General features: G+C 39.6%; 1 protein-coding gene across 3 annotated transcripts in view; it reads left to right on the top strand.

Annotated features, from left to right (window-relative positions):
• The window catches only part of tenm4 (teneurin transmembrane protein 4), a 168,132-nt gene that overhangs the window by 117,490 nt on the left and 31,867 nt on the right, over positions 1–18,775 (top strand). For 2 of the 3 annotated variants that reach the window (XM_086216469.1, XM_086216470.1), the window contains 8 exons: positions 585–704; positions 6,052–6,313; positions 7,625–7,892; positions 7,980–8,123; positions 10,521–10,770; positions 11,168–11,188; positions 16,579–16,811; positions 17,240–17,394. In XM_086216469.1, the coding sequence (XP_086072595.1) occupies positions 585–704; positions 6,052–6,313; positions 7,625–7,892; positions 7,980–8,123; positions 10,521–10,770; positions 11,168–11,188; positions 16,579–16,811; positions 17,240–17,394 (1,453 nt within the window). The remainder of the gene's footprint in view (positions 1–584; positions 705–6,051; positions 6,314–7,624; positions 7,893–7,979; positions 8,124–10,520; positions 10,771–11,167; positions 11,189–16,578; positions 16,812–17,239; positions 17,395–18,775) is intronic. The other variant, XM_086216471.1, reaches the window with a different exon arrangement.

The following is an 18,775-nucleotide window of genomic DNA, read 5'->3' as shown; positions in this document are numbered from 1 at the left end:
CTGCCCTTGGTTACCGGAATGTACAATTGTACAGTTCTGTGTAAAATTCCAGTCATCCATCCATTTTCCACCGCTTATCCGTTAAGGGTCATGGGGGGACTGGAGACTGTCCCAGCTGACGTTGGGTGAGAGGCTGTGTTCACCCTGGATGGGTTGTCAGTCCGTCACAGGGCCATCAGGAGCAATTAGAGGCTCAGTATCTTGCTCAAGGGTACTGGAACACATTCACTGGGGAAGTGAGGATCGAACCAGCAATCCTTCGGTTACTAGATGGCCACGCTACCTCTGCGCCATGCTGCCCCTCTGAGTAAAATTGTGGAGCTAAAAATATTTAGCGTGTTTAACGCTGAGGTTTTGGGTTTGTGGTGATTCTGTCAGTTTCACTTTATTTAATTGAAATGTGTATGACGGTCATGTTTTTGTCCCTTTTTTCACATAGGAGGTGGATAAACTATATTGTAAAGTGCAGTGCTCAAAATGTGCAGTGTTTTGATATTGCAATGGGTTGTGGGGTTTACACATGTACCATGTTTTGTCTTAAAAGTTTTAATCGGAACTTCCTGTTCTTTCTCACTCCCCTGCAGCCATGCTTGTGTGATTCGTGGGCAAGTAGTAACCTCTGATGGAACTCCATTGGTTGGAGTCAATATCAGTTTCATCAACAACCCGTCATACGGTTACACAATTACAAGGCAGGATGGAAGGTAAGAGTTGTCTTTTGTGTATCTGCACATACACACAAACCCACTCATGCAAAATATATACGTATACACACACACACACACACACACACACACACACACACATATATATATATATATATATATATATATATATATATATATATATATATATATATATATATATATTTGACAATTATATATATATATATATATATATATATAATTGTCAAATATTGTTTAGCTCTGTTGAATTCTAATGTTGGACAGAAAAAAAAACAGTTGCCATTGCAAAGTGTGCCACCATTGATCTGCTTTGTGCTTTCATTTGGTCCAATTTTGGAGTTCTCGGCTCAATTCCCAGAGAAATCAAACAAAGCCCTTCTGGTACACTCATAAGTTATGCTTCAGTAGCAGCAGGCAGGGGAAAGAATAAAATATGCCAATTCAAAGCAGCTCACTGGGGCTATGAATCGTAGTGCAGATGGACATTATTTATTTGACAATGGACGATTTAGAGAATTAAGTGAGAGATTTAATTTTAGGCCACAGACCTGCAATTGATTTGTTTTGCACATTTCCCTTCTCTAGTTCTGTGTTAATATTGTACCCTCTTCTGTGCTAAAATACTTCATTTAAAGGCTCAGTGTGTTGCGGATTGCCACCCCTTACCTCAACCCTTGCCTTTATGTGTGTGCCATGGTCCAAAAAATCTTGAGATCCTTAACTTGTGAAGCATTTTTTGGGATTTGGTGTTGTGCGTTTCTGGGTGCCCTGGTAGTTTAAAGACTGTGACATCATGTTCAGAAACCGAGCAGAACTTAATAAAAGGATTGGTATATGGCCAAATTCAAGCATATTGGATTGGAGCATCAATACCTGCTAAAGCAAACATGATCAAGATTTCATGTTTTCTTCGCTCTTCTCAGAATGATAGTTTCTCCACCTCATTCTGTTGGAGATGCAGCGCTTTTCTGCTTTTACAACAGTCTACAGGGAAGCACTTTTCCCCTCTTCAGGAGTGATATTTAAGTGTGGTTGTCTTAAATCGCGCTGGCTCTCAGCTGCAAAGCACTGCAGTTCATATAACATTCAGCTGGCCAACTGAACACAATTTTAGCTGATGCTGACCGTTGCTTTCACATGTCAAAATGAATTAAAGTGACTTCTGTTGGATTCATCATATTCCATTATTTTACCATTCCAGATTAATTTCAGATTAACGCTGCAAATATTGGATCAGAGCCATAAAAGCATGCATTGACAGTCCTACTTACACTACTCCTGCATCTGTAGATGACCAAAAACCTTGCTGTACTACTGATAATCCTTTGGAAAAAGATGAATTGTGCTAGTGAAATGTTCTGGCTTTCTCTGAGAAATTCTGTGCCAGCTGCTTTGGCACGTGTTTCTCACAGAAATTCAGACAGAAGTCTTCTTTCCAGGTGTTTGTTTGGTTGAAAGAAAGTGACCAGTGTGAAATACATCCATGAATATCTATCTATCTATCTATCTATCTGTCTATCTGTCTATCTATCTGTCTATCTATCTGTCTATCTATCTGTCTATCAATGTGTCTATCTATCTATCTGTCAAATCTATCATCTGCTTTTTTTAATAAATGTGTTGTTTGGATTACATTGCACAGATGAACAGTACACACTCGCAGCCACCAGTCCTCCTTTGTATCTCTCATAGTAGTAAGTGTTAGTAAGGCGCTGTGGCAAACCAAGCCCCTCTATCACAGCACAGCATGAATTGTTGTTTGCTCTCCAAGCCCCACTTCCTCCTGACACTTTTATCAGTCACTGACACTCTAAAGGCCCACATCTTTGCAGCTGGTTTGATCTTGATCAGTCTCTCTTCTCCTCAATCCTTCCATCCTCTTGTCAGTCTGCTCCCCTCCCCTAGTCTTACAAAAAGCTCCTATCTCTCCTTCACCATCTTCACTTTTCTGACTTATTTCATCTGGTGTCCATCCTCCCGCACTCTTCCTCCTCCTCTAATCTCCCTCTACCTTTAAGTCATTCCTTTCTGGGTGCTACTCTTTCACTTATTTTCCTGCCTTGAGCTCAGGTCTCATGTCCTTTCCACTAGACTGGCTTCCCTCATCTCGACTCTTTTCCCATTTATGCGTGTCCCATTTTTCTCATGCATCTCTCTCTGTTTTTCCTTTGCAAAATTCTATACTCTTCTCTCCATACCAGCATATGTGTAAACACTACTCCATCTCCCAGGTTCCCCTGTAAACATGCCTAGTCTCCTGCAACTCCCCTGCAATCGCTGTAAACAGGCTCAGTGCAGCGTGAAATCAGAAATGCACCTGTTCAGCCACTTAGAAATGGGAAAGCTGTCTCAACTCATTTTTATGATGTGTTCTTTATTGTCCAAGGGCTTGGTTTTTTAAATTACCTTTTCCTGCATTTTGAAAAGTTTTCTGGCCTAAACAAAAGAGGTTAGTTCAGTTTCTTTACAGCTGTGTAGTCATTTCCTGACTGACTGAGCACTGAGACGTACCTGTTCCCTTTTAGCTTCTTCTCTGATAATGAGTAAAATACATAAAACCACATGAAAAAAATTGTAAAATTCACACTATTACCCCTCAAAGAACAATAGTATATCATAGACATCCATTGTTCTCTTTTATACATTGCAGATCATGAAAAGGTCTATCTTGATGACCAAAGATGAAGCTTTAAAATGGCAAAAAAAAGTCTAAAATGGACTTCTTTCGTTTCTGTTATATTGTATGCACTGATTTTGGATTTGATAGTTATGATGTCAACTTCATGTTAGAGAAAATGTTGTTTGCTGTTCATTTCAAAATTTGACTAACATAATAGAAATAATGCGGATGGGCATCATGCACTTCAGTCAGTCCCAAAACGATGTGTCATTCTGTGCATTGATGCATCAGTAGTATTGTACTCAGCAGCTTAATAGCCCACAGTCAGAGGTAGTATTACGGGTTAGAACAAAGCATTTCTGATGATTTGGACTTATTTATTGTCCCTTGACAGACTTCTAATTCAAGTCCAACATTCGCCAGCTGTGAGCTCGTTTGGTATGTGATGCGAAAGGTGGACTGAAAGATGTCTGATTGCAGTGGTACTTGTATAGTGGTATACAACCACCTACTGTTCCGAAGGCAGTGATACGGCCATCAATAATCTATTCTTCTCTTGTTTTTGAATACTAGACACCAACAGTAGTCCAATTAAATGGCCTGATGGAGCTGTAACCATTGCGACTGCACTGTGAACCAAGTGTGTGTTGTCAAATCCAAGCATCACTAGCTGTTGTTTGATTGTCAGTGGTTCACAAAGGCGAGGGATGGATTTACTTGAGACACAGGCTACACAACAGTTGATTGACAGTTCTCTCCATCGCTCTGACAGGCCAAGAAGGCATCCTCAACTTTTGTTGTGAAGTCAAAAACATTTTCAGCATTTATCCTGTGGAGATGCCAGGCACTTTCTTATCGGTGGTGTGCCATGTCTATATGTTAGAGAGAACCCCCATTTAAACATCTATAAATCACTCATTCTGAAATTACCATACTCCCTCTTTCAATATGGGAATTCAGTTCTCACATGACCAATTATCAGAACTGGCTGGTGCTTCATTTCCAGTCAACTTGGTAAATCAGCTCTTATCTTCTCACTGAAAATACCTGGAGCACTCAAATTTATCTCAGCACCTTAATTATAATTGCTGTGTTCTCTGACTGGTAGTTAGATTCAGTTTAGTCCATTTATCTCACCTAATCTGCATCTCTTATTATATATATATACAGTATATTACAGTATATACAGTATATGTGTATGTGTGTGAGTGTATATATGTTTGTATATATATTTATGTGTGTGTATATATATACTCATCTTTGCCTATTCAATGAAAAGCCCTGTTGACTCTCCTCTACAGCCATCGCACACCGCTAGTAGATTCCAGTGACTTACGACTTGTTGAGTTTGATCCACTGTGTTCCCTCCTCTACTACCTGGCCATACTATTCATGCTTTGTTTCAATTATTATTAAGAATAATTTTGATGCTGCTGAATTCATTTTCAATATTCATTGTGGTAAATCATTTTTATTACACATGCCAAGTTCCTTGTCAGGGTTAACTCTTAAAGCTTGATGCATTCCCCGAGGGCACTAGCAAGCAAGGCTCTTGTAGGTAGCTTAATAAGTTTTGTCACATGGCTTAAGGCTGTTGTCATGGTTGATAACAGCTAGTGAATCCCTTCATTGATTGGCCGTGCTGCCCATGGGTATCTGTCCAGAAGTGTTTTGAGCGTGCGTAGCTGGAGCCTTCAAGGTGTCACGCTGACTGACCAGCTGGAGCTGTGTGGCAAAGCACTGACAGATCAGGGCAGCACAAGGAATCACATTGCCCATAAGCTCTGCAGCCTCCATGCTGCCAGCTAAGCTAACTGTACTCACCGAAGGCAAAGCAAACCTTGTCTACCCTCACAGCCAATCAGATATTTGCTCTAAAAAAACACAACAATGAGCAGTAGCTGTACTTAACAAACAAAAAAGAAGGTTAATTAATTTAGAGTCTATATATCTTTTAATTAGTTTCTTTACATGTAATGTGGAAATAGATATGCCTTGTGGAGGATAGGTCGAGTTATTCATGTGACCTAGTACTAATTAGCTCTCAGAGAGAAATGACAACTACTGCAGGTGCAGGCATTGTGTTGTCACCATCGAGCTGTTGGAGATGACAAAATCACCTCAGTGTAGTCTGGTTATGGGGATCCACTCAGATAAGAGTAGAGGCAAAGATCCTTTAATGCAGCTGCAGATGGGATTGCATTGCAGGGCTTTTAGACTGATGTTAGAGTGAACAGCCTTCATCTGAAGGATCGATAGAGAAGTGGCAGCAGCTTCAATCAGAAGCACAAATCTCTCCCTCACACATATAAATGTGAGCAGAGGAGCGATGCATAGTACTCATTTTGGGTAATGTCAAAGAATGTATTACATTAAATAAAATCTGCAGCTTTTGACATTAAGATGCATGTTTCTGACATTGTGGTTCAGTGAATGAATTGCTTTTTCATCATGTTTTGGATTCAGCTTGTGTGTGCGAAAACGGGGAAGCTGCGCAATTTCTTAACAGTCTTTTTTTTATTAAAATCTGAATTTATTATGTTTCGATCTTTTATAATGATTCTTAATTAAGACATATTCATTATATCTGCGTTGAATTGCCACATGGTCTAATCCTCAACACACAACGGATTACATGCTTTGCTAATGGGGATTTGCACAGTATTTAGTTGAAAAAAACATGGAATTCATCTTAACTATATGAATGAGCCTCTGCTCTGACATTCATGCATATCTGCATTACAGTTTCGACTTGGTGACCAACGGGGGCATAGCCATAGCCTTGCACTTTGAGCGGGCTCCATTCATCACCCAGGAGCACACTTTGTGGTTGCCATGGGGACGCTTCTTTGTCATGGATACCATCGTCATGCGCCATGAGGAAAATGATATTCCTAGCTGTGACCTCAGCAGCTTCACCAGACCTAGCCCTGTGGTGTCCCCAGCTCCACTGACTGCATTCGCTGGTTCTTGCTCTGAAAGGGGAACCATCGTACCCGAAATCCAGGTGACTACTCCACTTCACCCCTCCCCTCTTTTCAATGCCCTAAAGGTTGTGATCTACGAGGGTCTCTCTGCCAAATGATTCATCCCGTACATCCGAGAGATGCTGGAGACTATTCATCAAGTACATGTGTAATAGTAACTCCAGCTCATGGCAGAGTTGTGATTCTATCTCTCTAGTGTAATTGGTCTGCAGTACTTGGGTGATTTACTATGTGTATTGTACTGCCGCGCTGCAGAGTGATGATGATTACCTTGCACACAGAAAACAGCCTGAACATTTTTTAATTTCTCCTGGCTTCAGTTGTCCCAGGTTAACCTTAGAAGCAGAAAACGATGAGCATTTACATTTCATGTATGTTTTGATTTCGGTCTACATGTGTGTTTGTTGGTGCAAACACACACATTTCCACAGGCATGTGTGTGCCGCTGAATGTAACACTACTGTATGTCTAAAAGGCTTGTCTGTGCCCTTGTCTAATTACTTTGTCTCCCAGCCTGCCTCATAAGATTTATGGCATATCAGTAAATTTAGTATGCAGCCGAGTCTATTTTTAGAAGCCTCATCTTTGCTATTCCTTGAGCTGTAAGAGCACAATGCTGTTTGATTATCTAAAAAGTCTTTATGAAATGAAATTCTTCACAATTAAACAGGCATATATACCAATCAACAATGACCGTTGTCGTATCCGGGTGCTGTTCACCCTACATCTGGTGATCACTGTGAAAGGGCACACGCGTTGACTTCATTATAGTGGAGAGGAGCTGATCATCTTAACCTGTGCTGTCGACCCTTAATCGTCTGTGCAGCCTGACCTCAGTGGCTGTTTCTTACAAGACTACAACATTGCCTATTTCAAAACCAGCCTTTATTCCTATATTTATTATAGTACTATGTGAGTGCTGAGCTCAGGGACATTACATTGCAGGGAAGACTATTGTCCTAATGAAGGACTGTTATTAAATCGATTATAAAAACTGTTCACTGTAGTACATAATGAAGAAATCCTTCATCGGATTTTTGTAACACTAGAGTATAATTTTCCTCTTATTGATGTTTCTTATCTCCTCTTGGGTCTGTATATTTGGTTGGAGGAATGGCAATGAATAATATATGACAAAGTCTGTACTATCACTGACCAAGGAATGACAAATTGATAATTAGTTGGAGATAAAGGACATGTTGAGTTATGTTAGCAATATTAAACACAGAAGATGATAGAGTTCTGTCTAGTTTTATTTCACAGTTCGTGCCAGCCAGCTCCAGGATCTACGTTTGCTTCCTGACACTCATACCTTTTGTTGTTCTCCATAGTCTCTCCAAGAGGAGGTGGCTATACCAGGGACAGATATGAAACTCGGCTATTTAAGCAGTAGGACCCCGGGCTACAAGTCGATACTGAGGGTAACTCTCACCCACGCTTCCATCCCCTTCAACTTGATGAAGGTGCACCTCATGGTGGCGGTTGAAGGGAGGCTGTTTAGAAAGTGGTTTCCTGCAGCCCCCAACCTTTTGTATGATTTTGTGTGGGATAAGACTGATGTCTACAGCCAGAAGGTCTACGGCTTATCAGAAGCTTTTGGTGAGTGGTGAAGTACATATTTATGGGTTTTAGTTTAGAACACATCTGATTCACTAATGCTGGTTTTATCTGTGCTTCCTGTGCTAGTATCTGTGGGTTTTGAGTATGAATCATGCCCAGACCTTATTCTATGGGAAAAGAGGACTGCTGTTCTACAAGGCTATGAAACCACTGCCTCCAAACTGGGTGGATGGACTATAGACAAACATCATGCTTTGAATATACAGAGCGGTGAGTCAACTTGTAATCATTTTTAAAATGTTCTACTCTTCCCCACTTGTACACCTACACCTGCACATAAGATCATTTCATACAGAAAAAAAATTATGTTTTATATTGTTCAAGAAAATACTCGTAAGGTGTATTTGTACTTTTGGAGTCAGTCTGCCAACTGATCTCCTCCCAGCTGCCTTGAAAACCTTGCCGGGGAGGCAACCGGGAGGCATGCTTACCACTGTAGATACTTAAATCACGTCAACTACATTTAAAAAAAAAATTAAATATGCATTAGAAACTACCATCCGATTTAACAGGTATTTTTTCCCACTTTTGACAAAACCTCATAAATATTATATTTAAAGATGGAGTTTTTTATTTGTCTCCTTTTTTTTTTCTTTTTTTGGGGGGGTTGTCATCATCACATTTTACACCTATTTTGAATATACCCAAGGGGGCAGATTAATTAGGCTCTGTCCACTGAGTGCCTTAGAATTAGAGGATGCTTTTAAAGTAACACCAAATAACTGTTTTGAGGCTTTTACAATCCAGTTAAGTCATGCAGCCTCACATAGATTTGATTTTTTTATCACCACTTTCCTTTTTCAGATGAGGGGAGTCAATTTTGTTATTGCCAGCAAATTATTTCCAACAGGCAAGAATAGGAATGAAGAGAGAAGACATTTGGCATCATCTGTCACAAGCCACGCTTCAGTCCATTTGTGTCGGGAAGGGCTTATCAGAAGAGATGAGGCATACATATATGAAAAGAGCTCAGGAAAATGGCACTTTGATCTGTCGCACTAAACCCGCTGAGCCTGAATGTGCTGTCCAAAGGAAGAAGTTGCTACTCACCTCTTCTTTACCCTCAGTGCCTCCTCCAAGCCATCCTCCATCTCTTTGGCATCTCCATGTCTTTTTCATGCCCAGCATTTTTAGCATCATCCGTAATTTAATTGGTGTCAGTCTGCTAGTCCCAGCTGCAGTAGTCCCTGAGATTAAATCACATCCCAAGAAGGGAATGCTTGGCTGATCTTTTCTGATAGACCAAATGTTGTGCTGCTCAAAGAGCTCAGGTCATCAAGTACTATCAGAAACAGAAAAACCACAGCAGACGTGCAGATGCTGAATTTCAAATATGATTACACTGATTGAGCTGAAGGAACATCTTTGCATTTACATATTTGAAAATTGTCCAAGAGAAGATTGGCAATACGAATGGAAAACATACTGTGTGTGTGGGTATAAGCTTCGGTGCTAACACGCACACACACACTTTGTAAAAAGGTTCCACTTCTGTTAATGAGCAAAGCTGGTTGAGGTAGAAAAGCTATTTTTAATTGGGGCAAGTCCGTTTGTTATTAAAGCTTGTGTAGTCATGTTCTGGCCCCGAGAGATTCCACTTGTGGCATTTTACTCCCCATATCTTCATGAAATTCTGTTTCATATTGCCTCATATTGCACATACAATCGAGTCACAGTGGTGCACACACAGATCAGTTCACATCACATCAGCTTTCTATCAGTGTGGAATTTTGTGTCATTCACTTCCCAACGCATGTTCATCTAATATGCATCGAGGACTGCATTAAAAGTTACCAACAGTGACAGAACAAGATGATCCCATTTCAGTTGCACTGCTAATTTTTACATCTAACAACATGGGGATCCTTACTAGAGTGTAATGACTATAATTTACAAAAATATGTTAAGAGCCCTCTATTGCAGTTATACACCATGAGTGAAATGCTATTTTGTACACATTCCAGGATTTGTACTCTGCCTGCCTCAAAAATCCAGAAACACATTTTGGTAAAGCAAAACTTCAAAGACTGTTTCATATGTATAATAAAGTAATAGTTTGGTGTAAACTGGTGTAATTAATACTTTTTAACGTGGAGTTATTGTCTGAGTATGACTTATTGGGTGCAACTCTTTTAGTTACTGCTCTAAAAAGTACAGTTTACAGTGACTAATGATTTTTTTTGTCTTTTTGTTTGTTTTTCTGTTTGTTTTTGATGCAAACCATATTAATATCTGAGTAAACTCAGTGATGGCCACCATTTAACATCAGCTGGACTTGTAGCATGCCCTTATAAGTAAATTAAACACATAATGAGGCAGCGTTTGCCCATGGTAACATATTATGGGTATTATATATTCGTTATCGGGCAGCTGTGCCATTTTAGAATCCATTCGGTTCTCAGCCTATTAGAAAATGATCTGCTTTGAAAAAAGATTACATACGCTGCATCTGTTTAACCCACCTAATTATCTGGCTATGCCATCAGTCTGCATTTGTGTATGTGCTTTCGTCTCATTTCTGGAAAAAAAAGAGCACAAAGTGTTCAATCTCTCCTCAACCAGAACAGGTTGCAGGTGTTACTTGTTTATTTACTGTGCCCTCATCAGGTATCCTTCACATGGGCAATGGGGAGAACGTCTTCATCTCCCAGCAGCCTCCTGTGATCGGCAGTGTGATGGGGAACGGTCGCAGACGCAGCATCTCCTGCCCCAGCTGTAATGGACTGGCAGACGGAAACAAGCTGCTAGCCCCCGTTGCTCTGGCGTGTGGCTCAGATGGAAGTCTGTACGTGGGCGACTTCAACTACGTGAGGAGGATTTTCACCACAGGGAATGTCACTAGCGTTCTGGAGCTCAGGTAACAGAGTAGCCTACCAACACTTACTCTTGACTGTGAGCTCAGATGGGCTTGCCCCCCCCCCCCCCCCCCCATCATAAACCATTGAGGTCGATTAAGACAGATAGAAATGCCCTTAAGGCCCAGGATTGATGGTCCTCCTTGCTCACCCACCTGTATCAGCTGGAGTTTGGCCCTGATAGGGGCCGAAGAGGAGGTAATGGGTTCTTCACGGAAGACATTCCAGGACACAGATTAACTTCTTTGACTAGATAACAAACACAGCATTTTTTTTTCATGTTTCACTTTTGATTAATTCTACCTACTAACAGCTGTTTTTTTAAATCCTCTACTAACTACTAACATTTCCTCTCCTGTCTTCTTTCTCACTTTTGCTGCTTTTGGCAAAAACTGACAGAAATAAAGACTTCAGGCATAGGTAAGCCTTGCAGTATTTGCTTAGATTAACATAAAGAATACTACAATCCATGTAAGCATATGAACCCATTTCAGACCTTCACTTCAAAGGGAGGAGAAGATCATATCTCGACATATTGGCTGTCTACATAAATTTCATCTCCCTGAAGCTGAAGATTTACTGGTTTATAACGCTGTCTCCTGAGCTTTTAATCTCTGGATTCACTGCCTTGTCCACTACTGTTTGTCTGCATCTGTGTGTGTGTTTGCAAATGCTGTAAAAGAGAGAGCAGCTGATGCTGAGCGGTGAATGCTACACCTTTCCTGAGAGATGATATCGGTTGTCAAATTACTTTATCCAACATTCTATAACTGATTAGAACATTTGTGAACTATCTTGTTATGATTAAAATGGTTGTTGAATTTTCTATCTGTCAAGGAATCTAAACCTTTAGTGCAATATCAAATATTATATTGCCAGTTTATTGCGTTCTCTGAAGCTTGTATTATTTTCAATTTTGTATTAAACCTGCGAATTAAATTCTGAGGTTGTTTTGAGAATGAAAACATATACATGTATATCTATATAACTATCTATATATATAGATATATAGAGATACGTGTGTTTCTACATTATATATATATATATATATATTTGTGTATATGTGTGTGTACATTCTCAAAACAACACGTTTAATCTACAAGGATACAGTGTGTTGACATAGTTCAAAATCTTATAATTTTCTTCAAAACCACTAAAAAAGGAGGTCTTCTTGATCTCATATTCTGAACACAATCCATACCATATGGGAGCTAACTATCCCTCAATCAACATTAGGCTTAAAAAGAGATATCAACCATCCATCCATCCATTTTCTATACCACTTATCCATTAAGGGTCACAGGGGCTGGAGCCTATCCCAGCTGACATTTGGTGAGAGGCGGGGTTCACCCTGGACGGGTCGCCAGTCCATTGCAGGGCCAGTAGGAGCAATTAGGGGTTCAGTATCTTGCTCAAGGATACTTGGACATGGTCACTGGGGGAAGATAGGATCGAACCAGCTGTTGCTAGACCGCAACTCTACCTCTGAGCCATACCGCCCCCAGATATCAACCATTGTATCAAAAATCAGTCTACCTGATCCTAGATCCACAAGTCCTACAGTTGCAATGATTTCTGGAAGCCAAAATATTATTCTTTCAACAATTTCATATGGACTGAAGTTTTGTTTTTTTTTATCAGATTTGTCTATGACATCCAAAAAAATACCACTAACACTGTAGCTATACCTCTCCAACAGTGTCTTGAGCTGACAAAGACATTTTCCCTCCTGCATTACTTCTTTATGACTTCAGAAGGCAGAGAGAGGCCGCTACATATATATGTAGCTTGGAGCTTATTTCAGCTGACAGCTAACATCAACAGAAAAGCAACAAAAATTAGGTACATTGCTCATTCATGGTAGAGCTGAGCTTGATCAGCTGGCACATTTAATTGAACCACCACACTCACCCAGTAGCGCCAAACTTAAAATGTTGCTGGACATTTTGGATTTTTGGTTTTTGGACTAAATTATTGAGTATACAGCAAGATGAAGAACAAGTGGCTTACACTGGACGCTGCACTTGAAGGTAACGAACCTGTAAGACAGAGAGTCTGTTGTAAATATGAGATTTTATGCTCCACCCTTCTCTAACAACCTCATACTAACATAGATGTTCTATGTTCCTAACAAAATGGCAGCTCAGCGTTGATTTTTATCAGAGGCTTAAAGTACTTGGACTTCATTTTGTGAGGCAGGTGGTAGCAAGGGAAATCTCTGTGTGCTGTCTTTAGATACCATGTCTCAAGCAAAGGGCTATTGATTGATTTTCTATCACAGGGTCATGACTTCAACTGGAGAACATGTAGTCTCACTGAGAATGAAAAGCCAAGTGATGCTGGTCACTGTCCCCTTTTTCAAGAATGTCAACAACAGGAGCTCACAGTTACTTTTTTCTCACTCTTCGCTTCTCCTTTTTTTGTTGTTGTTGTTGTTTTTTTTTTCAGAACAAAAATGACCCAACCTTAGAATGCTACTACCTTTCCTATGCAGTCGTACACACATCCTCTTTGTGCCAGAGCAACACTATCAAAGCGCTATCCTCAGTTCTCCAAACACATCTGCATATTAAAAAGGAGATTTATCCAGGAAAACACAGCGTGTGTCTGTATAGAACGGGTGGTCGCCTCCAATTCATATGTGAGCCACTGATAGGACTGGGAGGTGGTTGATCTCACTGCAATGTTCATTGACCCCCAACAAAGGATGTCCCCTTCCACTCCAACCATGCCCCCCCTCACCCCCCACATTTCTGCACCAGCATGCAGCAAAATCCAATTATCTTCTACAAACTAGATGTTGTCAGTGAATATAGATGGAGTATATGGCCATAGCTCAAGGTCAGGGAATAATGCTTCATCGTTTCAAACACTATGGGAGACCAGCACTGTTCTACATACAACTGGGAGCTGATAAGATATCAGCTGATTGCACTTGGCAGATAGTATGCAAAGAAGAATCCCGTTATTGAGGCTTGCTACCGACCTACTCCATCATTTTTCAACCAGCTACCTGGAATTAAATGTTGATCAGCAAATCAACATGGTGAGAGGGCTGATTGTGACATGTACGCCTGAGGTGTGCATCAGTGTCCTGTCAACACAAATTCAGTGAAGGTCAATTGTCATTTAAAATTATGTACAGGAGTTGACAGTGCCACAGACCCTTTGTTATTTTTGTGTTCCAGAAATATAAACTTTGGCACTGTCACACCGATAAGCCCTGAAAGAGCCCTCAAGGTTATAGTTGAGATTCTGTCTTAATCCACTCTGAATGATGTCCTGCTGACAGGTTTCTCCATAATGCTTATCAGGCGTGGCAGAACTGCCCTGATAACACTGGTCAAACAGGTGACAAAATGATGGATCCATCTGAACAGAAGGCAAAAAACTCAACAATATTCAATTTACGATTATTGAATAAAACTACATTTCAGAAGCTGGTAAAAGTAAATGTTTTGCTTAAAAAAGGGTTAAAAATGAACTTCAATGTCTTTTAAGTGGACCAACACAACTGGTTGAGGAGGACCAGCCAAAAAAACCCCATAACAACCAAACAAAAATATCCACAAACAGATAAACTACAATTCTAAGGGGTGTGATATGAATTATGAGGTTAGCTTCTTGTATTATCAACATTTCTTATATGAGTGCTATTGTGCTATTGAACTGTATTTGTGGGAGCAGAGATAAGTCCTCTGATAAGGTTCCTATAATGTTGTGCATTCAGTCAGATGTAGAGTCATTGTATGTCGATATTTAGCCATGCTGCATGCTTTGTCCTCAGCAAAAGATATTCATTACAAGCAGTTTCATTGAAAGTATTGCAACCTTCTTCTGTCACTTCATTTGTTTCTTTGATGTTTTTTTTCTCCATTTATCTTTGATTTCCTGGCACCTTCTTTGAATGCCAGTTAATTGAATATGTCTTACCACAACAGTATTGGTTATATTTGGTTCTTTCACGTCAGGTTATCAATACGAAGCATTAATTTGTTGGCTTGGGAGTTTGATACAATTTTACTTTCTATCTCTGCCTAATGGATGCATAATGTGGATTGCTATTTTTAGAAAAGACCCAAGGGAAACAGAAAACATGTTTGTTCTTCTGGCATTAACCAGGCTGCTCCTATCGACACTGTGGTCTTGTGTTTTCAAAGACAGAATTCATGAGCCTGTGAGGGTAATAATTAGGACTATTTTAAAAAGATCCTATGCAGCCCACTCCATCCTTGTACCTCTTAGGCTTTCCAATTCCCATTTTTACAGTGATGTGTACATTAAAGTTATAACCACGGGCCTTAGGGTCAAAGTTTAGGCATGTCAGATCATAATAACAGTCCGATTAGAATTGAAAGCGTCATGGATGACCAAATAATACATCATTAATGGGGAATTTTTTTTATAAAAATAAAGATAAAGTTTATATTCTCAAAAATGGGACAAGGGCTGACAGTTTTACTGTAGTTTTAGTCAGACTGCCTGCCTCTACCTTAGTGTGACAGCTTGCTTTTTGAACTGCTGCTTCTGGCACGTCTGTAGTGTCCACATGGGCAGCAGTTTGTCTTTGATTATGACCATCAATAATGGAATGATTATATTATTATTAACTGTGGTCCCAAAACATAGAAAGTATAATCACAGAATAGTCTCAGTTTTTATTCACTGTCGCTTATAGAGAGAGACTATGAATATTCTTAAATATACGATTAATATACTTTAATGTAACATTTTGCAGTCACCAATTATGACACCAAAAAAACCACATATATACTTTTATAATATTAAAATTGAACTATTTTCTGAAAATCTTGTGATACTTATTTGTGTCTAATGTAGTAATGTATACATTGTAGTAAGAGGTCCCAGATGAAGTAAACTACATTTAAATAAAAATAAGTTTATCCTTGTGGACCATCAGTTTGCTACTTTTTGTGTATTTTTATTCACAGCAGAGTTCAACCAAAGTAGTTTTAAATGGAATGGAATCGTTAGGTATTGTAATTATTTGTATTAATCATACAGTATATTTGTAAACTTAAAAGGGGGCGATTTTGGCCCAGGAAATACAGAAGAAGTATAAATACATAAATTGTCCTGATACATTGATGTGTTCTTGGTACATAATGAATACTTAGGAAAATACTACATCTTTAATTAAGTTAACATCTTATTCTGACCTTGAAAGTACTTTTTTTGTAAGAGTATCATCAGATATTTTCCACTATTTTATTGAGAACCCTGTGCGTCTCACAATGTCTGGATGGTTTTTTGTATAATTTAAGAGGCAATATGGAGATGGAGTGAAATGTCCATGCAGGAGGATGTGGGTTATAAATAGGAGAAAATAATTCAGCCAGGTGGGTGGCAGGTGGGTGATATATGCGGATGGCGTCAGAGCTGATATGTGCATCACTAGTAAATAAAGATCCCATATTAGAAATCTGTAGTTGTCCATATGCAGGTTTTTTTCTTATATGATCTGATTATGTTCATGTCTATACTCCATAGACTAAACTGCTGTTTGTACTCTCTTCACACCATGGATTTCTCACTGAGCTGACTACATTGTGGATGAGGTCTAAACTGTGCTGTTATGTCATTTTTAATCTCATTCTCTTTTGCCATGTTTAATCTCGTTCTCTTTTTCGTTTTCCTTGTCCTTGGTTTAAACTGTAATTGTGCTCAATTGACTGTCTAAATGGCTTTTGAATCAATTTTAACTGTATTAGACATTGTTCATCATTGAAATCACTGTCGCCCTTGCAGTTTTATTGACTTGGGCTCCCTCTTCTTTCCTATTCTTTCAGCAACAGCCCTGCTCATAAATACTACCTAGCTACCAGTCCGGTGAATGGTGCTGTGTACCTCTCAGACACCAGCAGCAGGAAAGTGTTTAAGGTGAAATCCTTGAATGTTGTTAAAGATGTGGCCAAGAATCTGGAGCTGGTGGCCGGCACTGGTGACCAATGTCTCCCATACGATGACACCCGCTGCGGGGATGGAGGAAAGGCTGTGGAGGCCACCCTCACTAACCCCAGAGGTAGTGAAATAATGTTATCATCACCAGTATTTAATGTCAGATATGTCAGTCTCTTATATGCCCAAATATGATTTTCAGCATGACTTGATGCTTATCTTTTGTTCCCCACTGGGGTGACCTTGTTATTCATAGATGCAAATATAACTTCCATGCTCTGTAATACCATAACTCCTAAAACAGACCACATTGATGAATTTGCAGAATTTCTTGTTAAAAATTGTATTGTATTGTGATTTTTCCCTTTGATTTATTAAAAAGCAGTGCTAGCATTAGTTTTGGATATGCTTTTTCATTCATGCGTTCATTTTCATTGTAACAAATCATTCTTTACTATCATATATTTATCCCTAATCATCTCAGGAAATCACAGACAAAATTACTGATGGATATTTTATTCTTCCATCTATGGGGCAACTTTTTATCTACAGGAATTACTGTGGATAAGTACGGCATAATCTTCTTTGTGGATGGGACCATGATTCGCAGGATTGATCAGAATGGTATCATCTCTACTGTCCTGGGCTTCAATGACCTGACCTCTGCCCGACCTCTCAGTTGTGATGCTGTGATGGACATCTCTCAGGTACAGCCTCTCTGCCCTGCCACTCAACAGTTGTGTCTCTACCAGTCTCCTCGACCGACCCCGGTTTCCAGGATGCCTACATCCCAAATGAGCTTTGTTTCTGTGGCTAGAAGCACCTAGCGTTGACTCAGAGCCACTCAGCTTATTTTGATCCACATTTGCGTATTGGCTGCAGTTTTTAGATTCATGAGACTTTCTATTTCTCCTAGAATAGAGGAGGCCTGTTTGAGCTCACAGGCATTGTGCACTCTTTGCGATCCTTCACTTTTCAGACTGAGTACATTTTCCCTATAGCCACATTAACCCAGGTATGTAGAATCTTTGTGCCTGTGATTCATCATGAATTAAAAAGTTAAGTTCTGTACCTCACAAGAGGGCTTTCTATTTGTAGAATGCGGCAGAAGAACTTGAGACAAATATGACAGAACAAATTTAAAAAAAAATCAATATACAGAAATATGGAAGAAAAATATGATCAAGATTAAAAAAAATCAAGGTAAAATGATAGTGGGTGTACCAAGAGGCAGTTTGTGTTATGTCAAAATTATGTGTATCTCACAAACTGTAATAAAACAATTTAACTTGCACTAATATTTGCTAAACTTTCATCTGCATCCAGAGTGGGTGGCAAAATTCATCAAACCATGGACGGTTTCGATTTACTTAAATTGGATTTGGATTTAAACTATAAAAAAATTGAGTAAAGCTATGCCGAACACAGCCGTGCCAGCTGTATGAATTGCACAGTCTAAATTATAGTATGGTCAACAAGGAAAGACATAAAATACTGGAAGTGAACAGAAAGGACTCTAGGCAGGAACCCACAGGACAAACGGACAGTAGATCCATTCTTCAACCACAGGAGGTGCTGTAGTTGTGGACCCTCCATGTCTGTGTCAGCCGCACAGTACTGTTGACCTATAGCTGTAGGGGGATGAAGAGGATGACCTTTAACCCCACAGGCTCTCAACACACGCACATGTTCACTGATGCACGCATACATATGTACCAGACTGCTACACCAGACATATCCCCCTGGCAAGGACACTGCACTGAGGTCACATCACTCTCTAACTCAATGGCCTGACAAGGCAGATGGTTTTCATATTCTAGCAGCCTAGCAGTCTTTACAGCCTTACATTATCATTTCTAACACAAGACATTAGGGGTTATTTTGCCACACTTACCACAGCAGCTATGAAATACAATTTTAAAATGTATGTTTTCTCAGTTATTATTTCAGTTGTACTGTCATGAAGAACATTTCTGGCTTCTTTATGATAAAGAATGATTGATGTTCAAGAATACACAGCAATCATCACCACACACACACTCAGACATGCATAAATAGTAGTGCCTATATATGCTCGACATCCCACAG

Source organism: Aulostomus chinensis, chromosome 10 (assembly GCF_037954235.1).
Source record: "Aulostomus chinensis isolate RoL2024-O1b breed Wild chromosome 10, RoL_Achi_v1.0, whole genome shotgun sequence".
Taxonomy (NCBI): Eukaryota; Metazoa; Chordata; class Actinopteri; order Syngnathiformes; family Aulostomidae; genus Aulostomus; species Aulostomus chinensis.
This window is presented reverse-complemented; position numbering and strand designations above follow the sequence as displayed.